The sequence below is a fragment of the Rhinopithecus roxellana genome, chromosome 6, assembly GCF_007565055.1.
Source record: "Rhinopithecus roxellana isolate Shanxi Qingling chromosome 6, ASM756505v1, whole genome shotgun sequence".
Taxonomy (NCBI): Eukaryota; Metazoa; Chordata; class Mammalia; order Primates; family Cercopithecidae; genus Rhinopithecus; species Rhinopithecus roxellana.
In genome coordinates, this window is record NC_044554.1 from 51,459,758 (window position 1) to 51,480,530 (window position 20,773).

Genomic DNA, 20,773 nt, shown 5'->3' on the forward strand with positions numbered 1-20,773 from the left:
TTCATGTATGGGTTTTTGTACGGACAAATGTCTTCATTTCTTTTGAATAAATACCTATAAGTGTGATTGCTGCTCCTATGGTAAGTATATGTTTGTTTAATTTTATAAGAAACTGCCAAACCATTTTCTAAAGTGGCTACCACTTCATATTTGCACAAATGATATCCAAGAGTTTCAGTTGCTGCATTTGATGGGTTTTTGTTTGCTTTTTTTTCTCTTGTTTATGCTGTCCTAATAGATGCATAGTGGCATCTCACGGTAGATTTAATTTGCATTTCCCTAATGACTAAAGATTTTCTTTTAGAATTTTTATAGTTTTAGGTTTTATATATAGGTTTGCAATCCATTTTATGCTAATTTTTATATATAGTGTGAGGTATGGATTGAAGTTTACTTTCTGTATATGTTCAACTGTTCCAATACTGTTTGTTGAAAAAAACTGTCTTTTCTATTATACAGTGAATGGCTTTGATGCCCTTGTTAAAAAATCAATTGTCCATATGTGTGTGGGTCTAATTCTGGACTCTTTCTTCTGCTGATTTATATCTCTTGTTTTGCCAACACCACACTGTTTTGATCACTGTAGCTTTAGAGTAAGTACTGGAAATAGATAGGGTAAATCCTTAAACTTTGTTGTTTTTCAAAATTATTTTGGTTATTTTACTTCCTTTTTCTATATAAATTTTAGAATCAATTTGTCAATTTCTACAAAAAGCCTTATGAAACACTGATTGGGATTGTATTGAATGTATAGATCAGTTTCGGAGAGAATGACATCTCAGTACTGAGCCTTGCAATCCATGAACACAGAAGTATCTCTGTTTACTTGGGTCTTCTTGAGTTCTCTCTTTGGTGACTTGTAGTTTCCATCATATAAATCTTACACATATTTGGTTAGATTTATCCATAAGTATTTCATGTTTTCTGTAAAGGTATATCAGTGTTAGTGTCCTATTGCCTCTATTGTTACACAGCTATATTTTGGAAAAATAAATATGGTAACTATTATTAATAAAGTAAAATTATTATTTTGTCTGGAGTTTAAGTACAACTACAAGTAGAAGTCATTTAGAAAGTACTTTAATTTCCATTTTAAAAAGGGCAGTTCCTAAACAAACAAGGCCCCTCCTAATCTATTCTGCTATGTACAGAACTGGTTGATACTGTTAATTTCATAGAAATTGTTGCTGTCCCATGGTAACTGATTTGAATGACTACAAAACATTCTTTCCTTTAGAAAAAAAAAAAAAACTTTTCCAGGTGAAGCAGTTAGCAGTAGAATAGAGGCTTATCTGTTTTGATTTATATTTGTTTTAATTATAGCATCTAGAATCAGTAATTGTAGTCAACTTGTTATTTACTGTTTGTCCCCCCAAATGAATTTTTAATAAATATGAATAAAGTCTACTAGGCATAATTACACTTACCTAACTAGACCTATTCTAGCTTTTTAACAATCTTCTGAAGTACTACTAGTGTGCATTTGGTAAACACAGGTAAGAGAAACTGAGGTTCAGAGAGATTGAATGAAATTACCAAGAGGACAAAGCCAGCATGTCACAAAATGAAATTTGTCTCCAAAGATGTGCTAACTTAACCTGTAAGGCTGCTTTGGAGGTATCAAATGGATATTAATGGATTCCCAAAGAAAAAATCCACATCTAAAATCTGGGTGCTCTACAGGCCTCCCCATCAATGTGCTCAGGACTAAATGTAAACACCTAAGGAATCAAATCCACCTAAACCAGAGTTTCTAACAAAGTTAGGTACAACTTAAGATACTTTAAAATCCCAAGATACACACGTTAACTCAAATGCTTGGGTTAAACTCTAGCTGAAACTATTATACTTTCTCATGTTTCTCTATCAACTCATTTTTACACCATTTTTTCTCTCCAATACAGATGCTACTTGGGAAGTAGTAGGTAGCAGTTTGGAATATGAGTTTCAGTTTAGGAGAAAGTAAGTAGCACGCTCACAAGTTTAAGTTAATTTGATATGAATATATTAACTCTGAAGAAAGCTATTAGAAAGGATCCTAAAGCACTGTACTTACTCTGAACAGTATTTAACACACTGATTTAGTAAATGCCTTGAGAGGCTGACCTTAAAAAAAAAAATTGTTGTAACTCAAAAAGTCTTTTTATATTAAATTTTTTTCCTAAATTGCTTGGCAGAAGACAGCTAAAATCACAACCTATAATTTATCATTCTCCTGCCAATAACTAAAAGTTCTAAATAAAGCAGCACTGTAGCATGGAATAGCACTTTTCGGATTATCTACTTGCAACATTCCTAATTCAAAATTCTTTTTTTTCCTCTGTAGTAACTATGGTACAACAAATCTTGACAGCATTGCAAAAAGCAAAGGCTTGTTCTTTTTAAACAGCCTTAGGCTCCTGCCATTTTGTTACGCTTACAGAATTCGGAACTCAGGAAAGACCTACTTGATTACCTAAGAGCCCTGGGGCATGCTTATAAATTAAGTTTTATAAATTTTTAAATTATAAATAGCAGCAGCAACAACAGCAGTTTAACTACAAGGGAAAAATCAGTTCCCCCAAACTGAAGACTCTCTCAGACCCTGGGGGTTGCCACGCTCTATAAATTAGCTTTCGGACAGGCAAGGGCTCTCCCAGGAAAATGGTCTACCCTTGGATCAATGACATAGGCTATTTGGAATATTGACTAAAGCAATTCAAAAAATCTACACTGACACAGGGGAAGATAAGCTCTCTAATTTAACCAACACCTGAATCAGACAGGATTTATCTTGGAGAAGCAAAAAATATGAGCAATTAACTGTCATTATCTACTGCCCCCTCAGAAATTCTAAACTGGGAAAAAAAAGTATGGCCAACTGAAATGGCCTCTCCTATAGTTAGGCCTCAGGATGGCTAATGAATAACAGAATAATCCCCATTATATTAAGGTTTGAAACATGAAAGAAGTTTGAATGAAGGTCTGACATATATCTATGTGTGTATGCCTAGTATTTTGAAAACTGGACCAAGGTGCTTATTAAAAGAAAATATAGAATTGTTAAAAGATATATAGTTGACTCCTAAAATTACAATAGCAAAAATAAATTCACAAAAGCCAGCCTAATCAAAGAATTCCAAAGCAGAAAAAAAAATTCCTTAACCAAAACAGAAAATCACTTGAGTATTATTATTTTTATTCTAGAAGATTATAACCAGAAAAATCATGAGAAAATTTTCATTAAATCATGCAATAAATATTTATTTATTGACTTCCTCCAATGTGTCACAAAGCTTACATTAACCATCAGGCAACCGATCTCTCAGCTCTCTCTCCATTTATTTGAGTCTTCTTGACAACTGTTTGCTCAAAGTGATGTTATTAATCACTGTCAAAGCTCAAATTCAAGATTCCTAACTTCTTGAAAGAGCAGAGCTTTGTTTACATAATGCCTTCAAGCAAAAAAGAAGAGTGATACCAACAATTTGCTTGACTCCCGAAAACACTGTGAGACTCACAATTAAATTTAATTTGGATTTAATTTAGATGTCAGAGTTACACTGCTTTCCCTGTCTACTTTGTCTACACTGCCTACCACTTTAGGTATTCCGAAAAGGATGTGGCTATATTTACTTGTTTTATCTATTTTAAATATCAAGATAATGAAGCCAGGCTACTAGTTTAATCTTCACAAGGGACTTGCTATTTGTCATTGTGTATACTTAAAGCAAACAAATGATCAGCACAAATCTCTCTTCACTAAAGAATCTTACAATGCACAAGCACAAAAACGGTTTGGGTCAGGGATATTACCTTCACAACTGACAAAAGGACATCAAGTATTCACCTCCACCTGACCTGGAGACTTACCATAAGAGTCCCACAACCAAGTTGGGAAACTTCCCAATGAACTGAAAGGTTGAACTCTGATCTAGGTCCTCCTCTTATTTGAAGTTTCAGGCTATCAAAACTCAAAACAGTTACAGTATATACACAAATTTTTCATTCCCAGGCTCGCTCACCCACAAATGCTAATTCCCCACATTGACAACCTACTGGACTTTGTTTCCACTTTCAGCAAAGAGGGTATGACTCAAACTACTGGTCTCTCCCAGTGGGATAAATCCAATGGGAATCTTACTGAAGGTAGCCTACGGGGAAAAAAGAAGAAGAAAGTTTTATTGTTATGATCAGAAAATCAGGCTTAGTGGAGAAGCACAGGTGTGTCTACTATGACAAATAACTGACCCTGTATCTGCCTCCCCATCTCCTTTCCCACATCCCTAGACCAGTAATCAAAGAAAGCTAGGTGGGTAATTTCTAAAACAAGGCAGTCAATGACAACAAAATGACTCAGAATTTGGAAGAAATATTTAGTACTCATTAATGACAACTGTTTGAAAGAAATTTGGTTAAGATAATGAGGGTTTTGAAGATATTAGATCAATGCACTAGTGCAACAGAGACTGTATTACGTTGTCACATTATTTGATAAAGTTGCAGATAAAATTCAACTAAAAATGTCTACCATTTATACAGTGACCAATGATAGGTGAAAGTGCTTTATAAACTATCTTAAGTACAAATAAGGCAAAGAGAATAAACAAGTTCAAGTAATAGATGGTACTGGCATAGTAGCTAACTTAATTAAATGCCACACATACAATAGATACTATAAGGTTCAAAACAATTCTGAGCACAATGTATTATTACCAAAGGGACTGAGAAGGATCTTCTAGCTATTGTAGAAAAGTGCATAAAATAATGTCACAAAAACATCCATGTGCCCACAATCTAGATTTAACAAATGTTAACATTTACCTTTTTGCTTCATATGTTTTAAGAAATAAAACGATAGAAAAATGAAAGTCCCTTCTAAACCTATTCTCCTTTCTCCCCTCCCAGAGGAGACCATTATCCTGCATTTGGTGTGATTCCTTTCCATCCACATTATTATTCTTTTGCCACATATCTAGGCATCCATTAACAATACATAGTATTGTTTTCTGAATCTTAAAACATTGTAGAAATGCATAACATACCTGGGCAACCTGCTGTTTTTTAATTCAATACTTTTGAGATTTAGCCATGTAGATATTTATACATTTAGTTCATTCATTTTAACTGGTAGATGATTCCCACTATATGAATATGCCACAATTTCTTGACGAAACAGTTCTTTGAAAAAAATATTCCATAACAAAATTTTAAATAACCATTGTCAAAGTTATTGGATGCCATCAATTACCAAACCAGAAAAGTCCCCATGTGTTAATATATGTGTTCTACGACATGGGTAGCAGCATTTTCTTTTCTAAAATTCAAGAAAGCAAAATGTGTACCCGTTTTAAAATATAAAATGGGAAAAAAGTAAAAGAAAGAGCAATAAAGAACAGAAAAATAAAAGTTAAACTTCAATGACTTTCTTAAACGCTCACCTCATCTGTTCGTCGAAGAACTCCAGTAACAACCTACAAATGTAATAATAAAACATTATTATAAACAATATGTATTTCCTATATAATAAAAGAATTGGATTCAGTTTTCATAGACCATAAACTTATTCCTGTTTTCTTCTGAGAAGCTCTGTTAAAAGATGCATTGGGCCGGGCGCGGTGGCTCAAGCCTGTAATCCCAGCACTTTGGGAGGCCGAGACGGGCGGATCACGAGGTCAGGAGATCGAGACCATCCTGGCTAACACGGTGAAACCCCGTCTCTACTAAAAAAAATACATAAAACTAGCCGGGCGAGGTGGCGGGCGCCTGTAGTCCCAGCTACTCGGGAGGCTGAGGCAGGAGAATGGCGTAAACCCGGGAGGCGGAGCTTGCAGTGAGCTGAGATCCGGCCACTGCACTCCAGCCTGGGCGACAGAGCGAGACTCCGTCTCAAAAAAAACAAAACAAAACAAAAGATGCATTGGATCTTAAAACATATAGTATTCTCCAATACAATTAGCGCTAAATTAGATTTTAGTTTTGACCTAGGATCTACAATACAATAAAGGCTAAGATAAAATGATTATAAAAACTCCAAGTCGTATTAGTAAAAACATGTTTTAAGTTCTATAAAATGGGTATAAATATGATGTATACATCAATTATACAGAAAACCCTAGTTTACTGCTATAAAGTACATTTACAGGAAGAAAGCACTTTGCTACACTCAGAGTGTGCACTTAACAAATCGTTCTTATTGACAAATATGAAGGACAATATTCTGTACAAACTGAAAAATACCTAAATAAAAAAATTTCTCATAATTCCACCATACCAGATAACCAATTATTATTATTATTATTATTATTATCATCATCATCATTATTATATTATTCTTTTGCAACAGAGTCTCGCTCTGTCACCCAGGTTGGAGTGCAATGGCATGATCTAGGATCACTGCAACGTCCGCTTCCCAGGTTCAAGCGATTCTCCTGTCTCAACCTCCCGAGTAGCTGGAATTACAGGCGCCCACCACCATGCCCAGCTAACTTTTTTTTTTTTGAGACGGAGTCTTGTAGTCATGCTCTGTTGCTCAGGCTAGAGTGCAGTGGCGCGATCTCGGCTCATGGCAAGCTCCGCCTCCTGGGTTCACGCCATTCTCCTGCCTCAGCCTTCTGAGTAGCTGGGACTACAGGCGCCCGCTACCACACCCGGCTAATTTTTTTTGTATTTTTAGTAGAGACGGGGTTTCATTGTGTTAGCCAGGATGGTCTCGATCTCCTGATCTCGTGATCCGCCCGCCTCAGCCTCCCAAAGTGCTGGGATTACAGGCGTGAGCCACTGCGCCCGGTGAAACCCCGTCTCTACTAAAAATACAAAAATTAGGTCAGGAGATCGAGACCATCCTGGCTAACACAATGAAACCCCGTCTCCCAGCACTTTGGGAGGCCAAGGTGGGCGAATCACCTGAGGTCCACAGTTTTTTTAGTAGAGACAGGGTTTCGCCATGTTGGTCAAACTCTGGACCTCAGGTGATCCGCCCACCTTGGCCTCCTAAAGTGCTGGGATCACAGGCATGAGCCACCGTACCCGGCCCCAGATAACCAATTATTAATTACTTGTTTATATTTGATATATTTCTCTTCAATCCTTTTTCTTTTTTTTTTTTTTTTTTTTTTTGAGGCGGAGTCTTGCTCTGTCGCCCGGACTGGAGTGCAGTGGCCAGATCTCAGCTCACTGCAAGCTCCGCCTCCCGGGTTTAAGCCATTCTCCTGCCTCAGCCTCCCGAGTAGCTGGGACTACAGGCGCCCGCCACCTCGCCCGGCTAGTTTTATGTATTTTTTTTAGTAGAGACGGGGTTTCACCGTGTTAGCCAGGATGGTCTTGATCTCCTGACCTCGTGATCCGCCCATCTCGGCCTCCAATCCTTTTTCTAATCAGCACATATTTTTATATGACTGTAATTATACCAAATACACAATTTCTTTAAAAACATTTTGTAAAGTAAAACCTGACCCAGGTCTCCTCCCTTCATCTTCTCCTGCCTCACTGAATTTCAGGAATAAACGGGGCTGTTGAGAGGTCTACTTCCTTCTTTGTAGGCATGCTATCAATATTCTTCACACTTCATTAAAAAGCCATAAAAACAATTACAACATCATTAGCACAGCCTTTTTAAAAGAAGCTTACTAAATTAAGTCAAGCCTAGGACAGTACTCTGCTGTTAGCTTCTGATCCCTGAACACTGGTAAAACCAACAAATGGGGACAACGGGCAATCAGAAATGAGGTATGAATGTAAATGATAGTATACAGGATTGAATAATTAAGCAGTGAGTGGGATCACCTGCACTGGGCTCTTCAGGGGTTCCCAAAATATACTGAATACACTACTCTGCTGCTAGAAAAGAAGAGTACTTGCAGGGTAACATACTTATTGTCCTTAATGGACCAAAGTAAGCATTAAGGGTATCTTTATTAATAAATTTTATGTTTTAAAAGTAGTTTTAGGTTCACAGCAAAATTGAGAGAAATACAGAGATTTCCCATGTCCCCCTGGCCTCCTATACGTGAACCTTCCGCCCATTATCAACATCCTTCACCAGAGTGGCACGTTTGTTACAATTGATGGACCTACACTGACACATTATTATCATCACCCAAAGTCCATAGCTTACATTAGGGTTCACTCTTGGTGTTGTACATCTATGGGGTTTCCACAAATGTATAACAGTTATACATTTGTATATAACAAATACACAAAATTTGTGTTAAACAAATGTGTATATAACCCAAATGTATTCACCCTTACAGTATCATAATGAATCGTTTCACTGCCCTACCAATCCTCTGTGCTCTGCCTATTCATCCCTCTCTTCAACGTCTGGTAACCTCTGACGTTTTCACTGCCTCCATAGTTTTGCCTTCTCCAGATATCAAATTGTTGGAATCACACAGTACGTAGTCTTTTCAGACTATCCTCTTTCACTTAGTAACATACATTTAGGTTTCCTCCATGTCTTTTCATGGCTTGATAGCTCACTTCCTTTTAGTGCTGAATAATACCTATTGTCGGAATATACCTCACTTTACTTATTCATTCACCTACTAAAGGACATCTTGGTTGCTTCCAAGATTTAGCAATTAAGAATAATGCCGCTACATGTGCAATTGTGTGGACACAGGATTTCAACTCCTTTGGTAAATACCAAGGAGCATGACTGCTGGACTGTATATTAACAGTGTGTTCAGTTTTGTAAGAAAACACCCAACTGTTCCAAAGTGGCTGTACCATTTTGCATTCCTACCAATAGTGAGAGTTCCTGTTGCTCCACATCCTTGCCAGCATTTGATATCATCAGTGTTCTGAAATTTTGGCCATTCTAATAGGTACATAGTGGTATCTCATTGAGAATATGCAATATTAAAACAAAAGCAGATGCATACATCTTAACATGTATACCTCTTCCCATTAATGTGGTATAATATTATATGTAATGGAAATGACATGAGAGTGGATAGGTGAATCTCTATTTGTTTATTTTATAAGAAACATACCTGATGATGGAAACTAATGATTCCATTACAAACAGGACTATTTCATAAGAGTCTTCAAAATATAACAAGATTATCCCATCCACCACCATTTTTTCTTCTATTATATTAATATTATCAAACTTAAATATGATAATACAAAAATCCTTCTATGTGCTGGGTAGAGGGTTTACAAAAAGCAATGAAATGGAAGTGCATGAGAAAAATTTAAAGCCATCCTAGCTTTAGAGAGCAACAATCCGAAAAGAATGAATTAAATAATTACTTTAAATTACAACATACCATTGTTCTAGGATTTAATTTCCATTTTTCTCACCTTCAAAATAGCTTCAAAGAGAAAAACAGTCATACCTCCTGCAGTGTCCCATCTCCTCCTGCAACAATGATCACATCTGTGTTTTCCATCAGTTCCAGGAGTTTCTTGGCTTGTCCCTCATAATCTGTCTGAAATACCAAGGAAGTCTTTGATAAGTTTATCAACCTAGAGCCACAAGGTTAAAGGTTTAAAAATGTGGGATATCTTCTTTAAAGTTTTACATTGACTCTCTTCATAAATTTTACATAATTGATAGACATGAAAAAAATAGCTATCAAAGCAATTACGTATAGTTGTTACAGTTTTACACTTTTAGAGCCAGAGGGACCTCAGAAACCATCTAGTCAGCTCCTTACTTTGAAAATAAAATTCGAACCCAATAATTTGTCTGTTACACAGCTAGCTAGTCAAAGGCATCATTTCCAGTTCAGTGCCGATTCTATTACATCCTTTATAGGAAGTCAACTGTACATACAAATAGGGAGAAGCAGATGTAATGACAAGAGCACAGATGTCAGAGCCCAAGAGACCTAGATTAAATCTCAACCCTTCTACTTTTTACTGAGTGACCTTAAATTCTATGGATCTTAATTTCCTCATCACTGAAATTATGTATGTTGAGGGAGGGAATAATGATAGCTTCTCTGTAAAACAGTTGTAAAGCAGTCTGTAAAGCAACTAGTAAGGTAACTGTTCATAACTGGTATTGCACTAAATAAAAGGAGGTTATTATTGTTTTGTTATGACCATATATAAAGAAATACAGGTATGATTCAAAGTAGTGACAAAACAATGCCTAAGACTTACCATTTTTATTGACACCATTTGATCTCAGACACATACACAGACTTAAATGAACCATTTAATCCACCAATAATATGTATACCTCTAAAACCAAACACTAAATTTCAATAGACATAATGCAACTAATATTAAAATAGGAAACACTCCCTCCAATTGGTATCACACTATACATACTAATAGATAAAAACTAAATGCCTGGATTTCAGATGGGCTCAAGCACCTGTGGCATTATATATAGATATATGTGTATATATATATATATTATATATTTATATATCTGGGCCGGAGTGGTGGCTCACGCCTGTAATCCCAGCACTTTGGGAGGCCAAGGCAGGCAGATCACAAGGTCAGGAGTTTGAGATTAGCCTGGCCAACATGGCGAAACCCCATCTCTACTAAAAATACAAAAATTAGCCAGGCGTGGTGATGCACACCTGTAATCCAAGCTACTCAGGAGGCTGAGGCACGAGAATTGCTTGAACCTGGGAGGTGGAGGTTGCAGTGAACTCAGATTGCACCACTGCACTCCAGGCGGGGCGACAGAACAAGACTCTGTCTCAGGAGAAAAAAAAAAAAAAAAAAAAAAAAAAAAATATATATATATATATATATCTGGTCTCTCTCCTTGGTTCCTGGCACAGAGCTCCTAAAACCCCTGGAATTTCCTGAGTGATAAAAATGTCTTTTGTTATTCATGGCAAGCCCCTCTCAATCTTGCCAGTTTGTGCTAATGAGGTGATTGGTGGGCCCCTGAATAGCTTCAAGATGGGAGCTGATCACCAGAAGGACGAGCAGGGAATTTATTTTGTTAAGACTATATCCCCAATACCTAGAACAAGGCTTAGCTCATAGTGGGCACTAAATAAATATTTGTAAAAACAAATTAATAAATGTGAAAAGGTATATGAATAAAAGAATAAAAATTTTAAAAGATTTTGACAGATTTGACAGACCATAGTTTCGAAGACAATATAAAGATAATATTAATATATTTGAGGCTCCAATCTTAAAAAAAAAATCCCAAATGCACTAAAAGAGGAAGGATTAAAAAAGTGGCCTAACAGTTGTCCCCTCCCAGAAAAAGAATCTAGACACTGACCTTACACTTTTCAAAAAACTAACTCAAAATGGATCACAGACCTAAAGGTAAAATAACATAGGAGATAATTTAAGTGATCTTGGGGTTGGTGATGAGTTTTTAGATACATCACCAAAAGCAAGATCCATGCAAGAAAAAACAAATTGATAAATTAAAATTCAGTAAAATTGAAAACTTCTGCTCTATGAAAAACATGATTATAAGGATAAAAAGACAAGCCACAGCCTGAGAGAGAATATATGCAAAATGCATAGCAAACAACTTGCATCTAAAATATATAAATAACTCTTAAAACTCAACAACAAAAAAAGCCAGCCCAATTAAAAGGGCAGAGATCTGAATAGACACCTCACCAGAGATCTACAGATGGATAATAAGCATATGGAAATACGCTCAACATTATATGTCATTAGGGAATTGCAAATTAAAACAATGAGATTTCATTATACATTTGTTTCAGTGGCTAAAATCCAAAACACTGACAATAGCAAAGACTGACGAGGATATGGAACAACAGGAACTCTAGTTCACGGGTGGTAATAATACAAAATGGTACAGCCACTTTGAATGGCAGTTTCCAATAAAACCAAACATAGTCTTACCATATTATCCAGCAAAAGCACTCCTAGACATTTACCCAAATATATGGAAAACTTATTTATGTCCACCCAAGAATCTGCACGTTAGTGTTTATAGCAATTTTATTCATAGTTGCTAAAATGGAAGTGACCAAGACATACTTCAGTAGGTGAATGGATAAACTGTAGCACATTCAGACAATAGACTATTGCTTAGCAAAGAAATGAGCTAATGAGCCATGAAAACACAATGGAGAAATCTAAAATGCATATTGTTCAGTGAAAGAAGCCAATCTGAAAAGACTACATACCGTATGATTCCAACTATATGACATTTTAAAAATAGCAAAAGTGTGGTGACAGTAAAAACATCAGCTGTGCAGGGAAGGATGAATAGGTAGAGCAGAAGAACACAGAGGATTTTTAGGGCAGTGAAATTAATCTGTCTGATAATATAATGGTGAACACAATGCATTATGCATTTGTCAAAACCCATAGAACTGTGCAACACAAAGAGCAAATGCAAATGAAAACTATGGACTTGAGTTAATGATAATGCATCAATAATGGCTCATCGATTGTAGGAAATGTATAACACTAATGCAAGATGTTAATAATACAGGAAATTGTGGGCGGGGGAGAAAAGGAATACAGGTATTCTGTGATTTCTCTTGAATTCTTCCTTAAACCTAAAACTGCTCAAAGTGGCCTGATCGTACATAGCAAACAAGATCATGAGTCCAGTATGACTCAAAAGTATGATATATCAAGAGCAACAAAAGAGTCTGAGCTTGAGCTGTTTGAAAGAATAGTATATGGAACAGGAGACTTGATGGTCTTGCTTTACTCTTCCTTAGATAGCCCATACCTCATTTCTGGGCACTTCTGGAGAATATCTAAGAGAACAATCGGGAATGTGACAGATTTGAAACCATCACCCCTGTGAAGAAACTGGGAATGTTTAAACCACAGAAGGCTCAAGGGAGCATTAGGATAACATTCTTTATTATTCCAAAGACTATTTTGCAGAGGAAAGATTAGGCTTGTTTCACATGAACCCATGGGATAGAACCAAGTCTGAAGTCAATGATTCTCAATCCAACTACACATTATAATCACCTGGGAATGAATAAACAAATGAACAAGTGAATGAATGAATGAAATTATTTTGTAAATACAGACAGACTCCACTCCACATTAGTTATATCTAGGGAGTGTGACCTGGGTATAAGTTGTATTTTTAAACATTTCCAGGTAATTTGATATTCAGCCAGAGATGAAAACCACTGACCTATGTGTAAAAACTTTTGGGAAACAGATTTCTTCTCAAAATTAAGAAGAATATTCTAATAGTGCTATCCTAAGATGAAAAAAGTTGTCTTGGAGGTTTCATGTCAAATGGGAGACAAAGCCTACTGGTAGAAAGCACATGCCTTAGAGTCGACAGACCTGGGTTTAAATGAGCTCTGTCACTACTAATTGTATAACTGAGCAGGTTTCTAGATGTTTGTATCTTCGATTTCCTCATTCACAAAATAAAGATAACATTCAACTTCACTGAGCTTTATGTGATTTAAATAAAACCAGTTATGCGAAGTGCTGCAATCCCATTTCTAAAAGAATGGTAGGCTAGGTACCCTGCCATTGAAAATTAAAGCTACTGAGTAAAATAATAAAACATCTTTGATGCATCAATAAATGAGAATAAAGTAATGAACATTAAATATAAAACTAGCACCTACACAGTAAATGTTTTGAGTGCATCTAGTAAACCAGGTAGATCTGAATGTTGGTTTTCAAAGTTTCACCAGGTTCTAGGAAAAGCAAACAAAAATCCCAGGACCTGCTCAAGATTAGTGAATCTAGTACAGAACCACACCCCACTATAAACCAGGACCCAAAAGACTGCATGTGCAGTTTACAGAGAATAAAAACAAGGTTGACTCACTCATACTCCTAGCCGATTCCCAGGGCGCTGCAAAGAAACCTTCGTGTTCTGCACTTTGGTGCTAAATGAAGGGATAAACATCTTCCCTGAGAATCCACAACTTTAGGCCAGTCCTTATATAAGTAACCCAAATGCGTGCTACCTGGATAATCTGAAAAATCTCAAGCTAAAAATTTAATTTAAAGAGTTCACAGGACTTTCTTACATGTATTATGCATTGAGGAAGACATAACATTCTGTGGTACTTCTGATAAACTACATAATCTGAATCTAATTATAACAAAACAGTAGATAAACCCAAACTGAAGGACGTTCTTAAAAAAAAATTTAGGAATTTTTTAAAGTTGCCTAAACAAATATCACAACTAAATACAACATGTGACCCCAGATTGGATGCAGAACAAGAAAAAGTGTTTTCTCTTTTGTTATAAATGACATTCATGGAACAATTGGAGGTCGAGGCAGGCAGATCACGAGGTCAAGAGATCAAGACCATCCTGGCCAACATGGTGAAACCTAGTCTCTATTAAAAATACAAAAATTAGCTGGGTGTGGTGGTGCACACCTATAATCCCAGCTACTCAGGAGGCTGAAGTAGGAGAATCGCTTGAACCCAGGAGGCAGAGGGTACAGTGAGCTGAGACTGTGCCACTGCACTGCAGCCTGGTGACAGAGGGAGACTCTGTCTCAAAAAAAAATTTTTTAATTCTACAAGATAATAGTACACGAGTGCTAATTTCTTGATTTTGATAACTGTTCTTGCAGTTATATAACAGAGTGCCCTTGTTTTTAGGATATAGATATTTAGAGACAAAAGAACATTATTTCTGCAGAACATTATTTCTGCAACTTACTCTCAAACAAGCCAGAAAATAATGTGTGTGAATATATATTTTTATATAGATACACATATATATTTATATATATACACACACACATTCATACATATACACACACATACATGTAAAGACAGAGCATGCGTAAACATGGTAAAATGTTAATACAGTATTTGAGGAGTTTGGGTGAAGTGATATGGGAATTTGTATTATTTCTGTGCTTTTGTAAGTTTGAGATTATTTCAAAGTAAAAACTAATTCAAAAGAAAGAAAACAAACCCTGTAAAGAGCAGTAGTTTCTACTGAGGCATAAAAAGTAAACATCAGTATTTCTATTTATTTTTTTTTATTTATTTTTTATTTTTATTATTATTTTTTTTTTGAGACGGAGTCTCGCTCTGTCGCCCGGGCTGGAGTGCAGTGGCCGGATCTCAGCTCACTGCAAGCTCCGCCTCCCGGGTTTACGCCATTCTCCTGCCTCAGCCTCCCGAGTAGCTGGGACTACAGGCGCCCGCCACCTTGCCCAGCTAGTTTTTTGTATTTTTTAATGGAGACAGGGTTTCACCGTGTTAGCCAGGATGGTCTCAATCTCCTGACCTTGTGATCCGCCCATCTCGGCCTCCCAAAGTGCTGGGATTACAGGCTTGAGCCACTGCGCCCGGCCTCTATTTATTTTTTAATCTCATCCTTTTAAATGTCTATTTTCTGTATATGTAATGTACATATTAGTACTTGCATATGATTGATAAATATCTTAAATTGGAAAAAATTACAAATACATGAGTCACAGGACATTTGATAGTATAAGATGGGATTCGATATTGTAAGATGATAAAAGAATCGTTACTTTTGCTAAGTATGAAAATGGCACTGTAGATAAATATAAAAGTATTCTTATTTGTTTAAAAATACATATAAAAGTACTAAGGGATAAAATTAGAGGATATCTGTAACTGACTTCAGGCAACCGAGCTACCATGTGAAGATACCTAGTGGAGACTACACGAGCCAGAGGACAGCCAGCATCAACTTGGAGACATGTGAGTAAAGTCATCAAAGACCACCCTTCCTTAGTCATGCCACTAGGAGCCCAGGCGAGACTGCTGACCAATGGAATCATAAGCAGAAAAACAGTGATGCCGTTTGTTCTGTAGCAATAAATAACTGGTATAGAATGTTGGAATGAATTAAACAGTCAAGTCAAAAGATGAGAAAATGGCCTTTACAATATCCTGCTTTCATGCTTTTATCAACAATACATCTAAAATCTCAGGAGAGAAAAAAGATGAAAATAAAAGGGATATAAAATTATACCAGGCAAAAACTAAAAATAAGCAAGCAAGTATAAATTGCCAGTAATACTAGATAAGATAGACTATCACAAAAGGCAGTATTTGTGCTAAAAATAGTCATTCTATGACTGGGTCAAAATGTAAGAAAAATGAAATAATCTGAAACGTTAGTGCATCTAATAACAGTCTCAAAAAACAAAATGCAAAAATGGACAAATCTATGTAGTGAAATAGACAAATCGACAATTATAGTGGGAGATTTCTAATACCCCCTCTTGATAATTTATATAGTTAAAACAGAAGAAAAAATCAGTAAGGACATAGAGGATTTGAATTTACACAATTAACAGACTTGACTTAATGAACATATAAAGAACATAATGCCCAATAACTGATATATACTATTTTTAGACATAGATACAATATTTATGAAAACAGAGCACATGTTAGACCATAAAACAAATCTCAACAAACTTTAAAATACTAGAATTTTATAGACTTCATTTTTTTGGCCAAAATACAATTAAGTCTGAAATCACTAACAAAGACAATCAGAAAAACTTTAGATTTGGAAATTCAAAAACACGTAGATCAAGAAAAGTCACAAGGAAAATCTGAAAATATTTAAAAATAAATAATAAAAATATTATGCATCAAAAAGTATAGGATGCAGCTGAAGCAGTAGAGTAGATCTGTAGCTTAAATACATACACTAAGAAAGAAAGGTAAAAATGAAATAAGCCACGAAGTTAAAACGTCAGAAAAAGCACAGCAGAAAATTTTTTTAAAAAAGTAGAATGAAGGAAACAATTAAAAAAAAAAAGATCAGAAATGAATGAAACATATAAATGAGAGGATCAGTAAGCCAAAAAACGGTTCATGGCAAGGGTTAATTGACAAATCTCTCACAAGATTACTGAGGGGAAAAAGAGAGGGTACAAATAAACAATACTGAGAATGAAAATGAGACATTACACATGCTCTAGAAATTTAAGTTAAATAGAAGACATTATGAACAACCTGATGTCAATTAATTTGAAAATTTAGATGAAACAAATTCCTTGAAGAATTTATCTTACAAAAATTAAGTCAAGAATAAAATCTGAATGCTTCTAGAAGTGTTAAAGAAATTTAATGTATAAAGAAAATTTTAAAAAGGCTGGGCATGGTAGCTTACACCTATAATCCCAATACTTTGGGAGGCCAAGGTGGGGGGATCACTTGAGTCCAGGAGTTCGAGACCAGCCTTGGCAACATAGTGAGATCCTGTCTCTACATACACACACACACACACACACACACACACACACACACACAAGAGAAAATCTCCCCTCAAGGAAAGCTCCAGATCCAGATGGTTTTACCAGTGAGTTTCACCAATCACTGAAGAAACAAACATCAGTCTCACATAACCATACTAAGGTTTCTCCTACCTGCCGCATTACAGGTACTCAAATATATGTTAGTTTTCTTCCCCCTTCTCCCATCCCCAGAGACAAACAACTGGAAAATCATGCCAGAAAAGTTGGAAAACAGGGTTCAACATTGCATGGTAAACGAGACTAAACGATCCTTTTTAACTTCTATGATTTCCTGGAAGTGTACAATATTAGAAATTGGTCAACCACAGACTTATAACCACAGTAAGAGAGGTTTTCACTATATACACATGTGTATACTTACCCACATATATCTCATTTAAAATTCAACAGGTAGAGTCCTGCATCTCCGAAACAGTACAATTGCCTGTAATTTATGCTTGCCTCCTTTTCTTCTTAACGAAATCTCATAAATTCTAAAGCTTTACCATTTAAAACTCTTCACCAGAGATAATTCTTTATCAGAGAAAAAATGGTTTACCTGTTTGTGGAACTACTAAGAAATTAAATTAATTACTCAAACTTGAAGGTTGTGTATTTTCAGGAAAAGAATTCTTACAGCTATAACAACTTTCATCTTCCAAGAGATGTAATTCCACATCCTATCTCTTAGACGAAAGGTATCAAGTTCTCCAAGCCTCCATCCAATCCTATTCTGAAAATGAAAAGCTGATACTATTTGGAAAAAGACAAAACTATGTTTATTAATTGTCAGAACAGGATACGACATTAATTTCTTAGATCTTGTGACAAGCAATTTTTGCTAAGAAGCCAAGAGAAGAGGTTGTTATAAGACGCAGTTGTTTGGGTGAAATAAATATTCAGGAGCCATTCTTACCTTAACAATAGTCACATCCATGCCGGATAAATGTAAAATCGGGGCAGCATTTTTTTCAAATAGAGTCCTGGCTTTTCTGTAAACAAAGCAAAAAATACAAACATTTTAACACAGGTTATCAAGAGAAGAACAAAAAGTCTTACAATCTTCTTCAGGGCAGAATAAGAAAGACTATGAAATACGGGTTTCCTCTATTTGTTCAAGTACAGAAAGTTTAACAACAAGTAATGAGTTAATATGCATGGAAAAATAGAACCTTTCACTCTGGGGCCTCTGAGAATTTGTCGTTTATCTAATGCAATAAGCTCTTATCCATTTGGGAGGCTTATAGTTCACAGAGTAGTTCCTCTAGGGGAAGAATGAACACTAGATACAGTTCCATTCGGGCAACAATGCTTGATTCACTCAAGTATTCATTGAGTACCTACTGTGATAGACACAGGTGGAGGAGCTAGGAACACAACATGACAAAGCAGACAAAACTACTAATTCACCAGAAGCTTGTCTGAAACTCCCAGGCACAGTCATGCCCTCTCTGTGCTCCCCTAGTACCTTATACACATCTCTATTAGTGACCTTCACACTGTATGGTGATTACAGACTTCCAAGACTGTTGTCAGGACTAGACTGGAAGCTTTCCAAAAATAAATACCAAATCTTATTAATCCTTGAATCCCCTGACCTCTAGGATTATGTATGGCACACTTAGAAAGTACTTACTAAGTATCTGATGAATTAATGCACAAATCAATGAATAAACCTGCCCCAAACGTAGAGATGTAAATTCTAAGGAAAAGGAAACAACATGGATGTCTTATAATAAGAGAAAAAACAGCCTCCAAAGAGTTTGCATATTTCAAAATATTATGCATATCATTCTGACAGTGAACTCTTGTCCAATTCAGGTCAGAATTCAAAAACACAGTCTGTAGGAATCTAGGGATGCAGAAGTTGCAAAACAGTCTCTCCCACCAATGGCATAGTCTCAAAGTCAAACTAATGTTAAAACATACCAATTAGTTGACCTGTCTTTTACTCAAATATTTCAACTATTACATAAGGGGAAAAAAATACAGTACTTTCAGTCAATGTCAAACACCTAACTTTTATATCCACATTTACTTAGATGTCTTTCTAAAAAGACATTATTTTTAAACTAAGGATGTATGCTTTGACCTTAAGGATACTCTATACAATAAGTTAAGCATATTTTAGAGAAGAGACATTTTATATTTAGCTACAAAGGCAGCTAATGAGGGACATGTATAGTTATGCACAAGCCAAACTCAATATTCTTTAAACTAAAAAGAACCACCAAATGGCATATAGAACACAAAGCATTTCTTATTATGAATTAAAATAGAAATTGAGAGGCTTGCACAAATTTTCACAAGAACCATCCAAAAGAATATCTCAAACCAAAGGCCTGAGTTTATAATAAGCAAATTAAATATATTCTACCTTTCTACTGTTCTGAATGATTATTCAAATGAACATAAAAGGGTAAATGATAATTTCTCCTTTCCAGCTCACCATTTCTGGGGGCTTAACCCAACATTAAAGCACTGAGCTAGTGATACTACAAACAATTTTCCTTCCAGGGTTGCTTTCATTGTTGGATTGATAGGAAAGGATCAGTTGGAAGTGGATCAGATCTACTTCCTAAAAGCAAAATTCTGAAGAAGTCTCAATCTGCCATATCAATCACAACAAATCTGTAACCTCCTCTGAGTTAGTTTAAGAAACCAGGTTAGAACATCTGGGTCTTTATTCGTATCTTTATATGATGTTATAAGTTCAGAAAACCTCTAAAATGAAGGTGAAGACTTTTTTCCTTCTAATGTTCTAATATAAAAGATTGAAAAACAAGTGTTACTAGTAAGAAATACATTCTTTATCACATAATTAAGGGCGAGATAGCACCGAGGCTAAATAAAAACCTTAGGTACTTACAGCAATTTCCAGACTCAGGCACACACAAAATAATTACTCTTTTATGTATTATTTATTAATGCTAAACACACAGTTATCTTATTTCTTAAAGCTCTTATGTAGTTTTAAACCAGTACTACATAATGAAATAGCTACATGATAAATTATAAATAACGTGTCAGGACAGAGCCATGATGACAAAAATAGTGCAATTAAATAGTGAAAGCTTTAAAAAAAAAAAAAAAAAAAGGATGCTGGAGAGTTTCAGACTTTCCTAGAAGCACACAGGGGTTCACCTTGTTAAAGGAGACAACGCCTTTAGAAAAGACTTTCCTTCAGTGGCAGTATTTTAGCTTACCTTTAGATAAAGATGTCATAGTTTTAAACAAGAATCTATCTTTAAAAATGCAAATACATTTACATGTAAAAAGAACCTAAAATTGCTCTGAAAAATTTGCTTATTAATTTTAAAAATGTGGATACTTCTTAGAAGCAGGAACTCAAAATAACTGGTTATTGCTTAAACAAATTGCCATAAGCTTCATCAGAAATTAGCCAATTGTTAATTTATTAGGTCTCTAAAGGAATAGAACAGTTACACTGAAGTAGGCCGAAGGAGAGGTACAAGAGCTTCTGGGAAGGATGGGAGAGCGAAGTGAAGGCTGTTCTGAACCAAACCCATGGTCGAGAGTAACAATTTCAGCAGCTTATACTTCTTACATTGTGTGCTTATTATGAAATGGAAATAGTGCCCAATAAGCATCATCTCATTTAATACC

At 35.7% G+C, this 20,773-nt stretch overlaps 1 protein-coding gene across 2 annotated transcripts in view; it reads right to left on the reverse strand.

Annotated features, from left to right (window-relative positions):
• The window catches only part of AGK (acylglycerol kinase), a 103,264-nt gene that overhangs the window by 39,862 nt on the left and 42,629 nt on the right, over positions 1-20,773 (reverse strand). For both annotated transcript variants that reach the window (XM_010359816.2, XM_010359817.2), the window contains exons 5-8: positions 18,063-18,138; positions 9,324-9,416; positions 5,421-5,453; positions 4,039-4,133 (exon numbers count right to left, since the gene is read on the reverse strand). In XM_010359816.2, the coding sequence (XP_010358118.1) occupies positions 4,039-4,133; positions 5,421-5,453; positions 9,324-9,416; positions 18,063-18,138 (297 nt within the window). The remainder of the gene's footprint in view (positions 1-4,038; positions 4,134-5,420; positions 5,454-9,323; positions 9,417-18,062; positions 18,139-20,773) is intronic.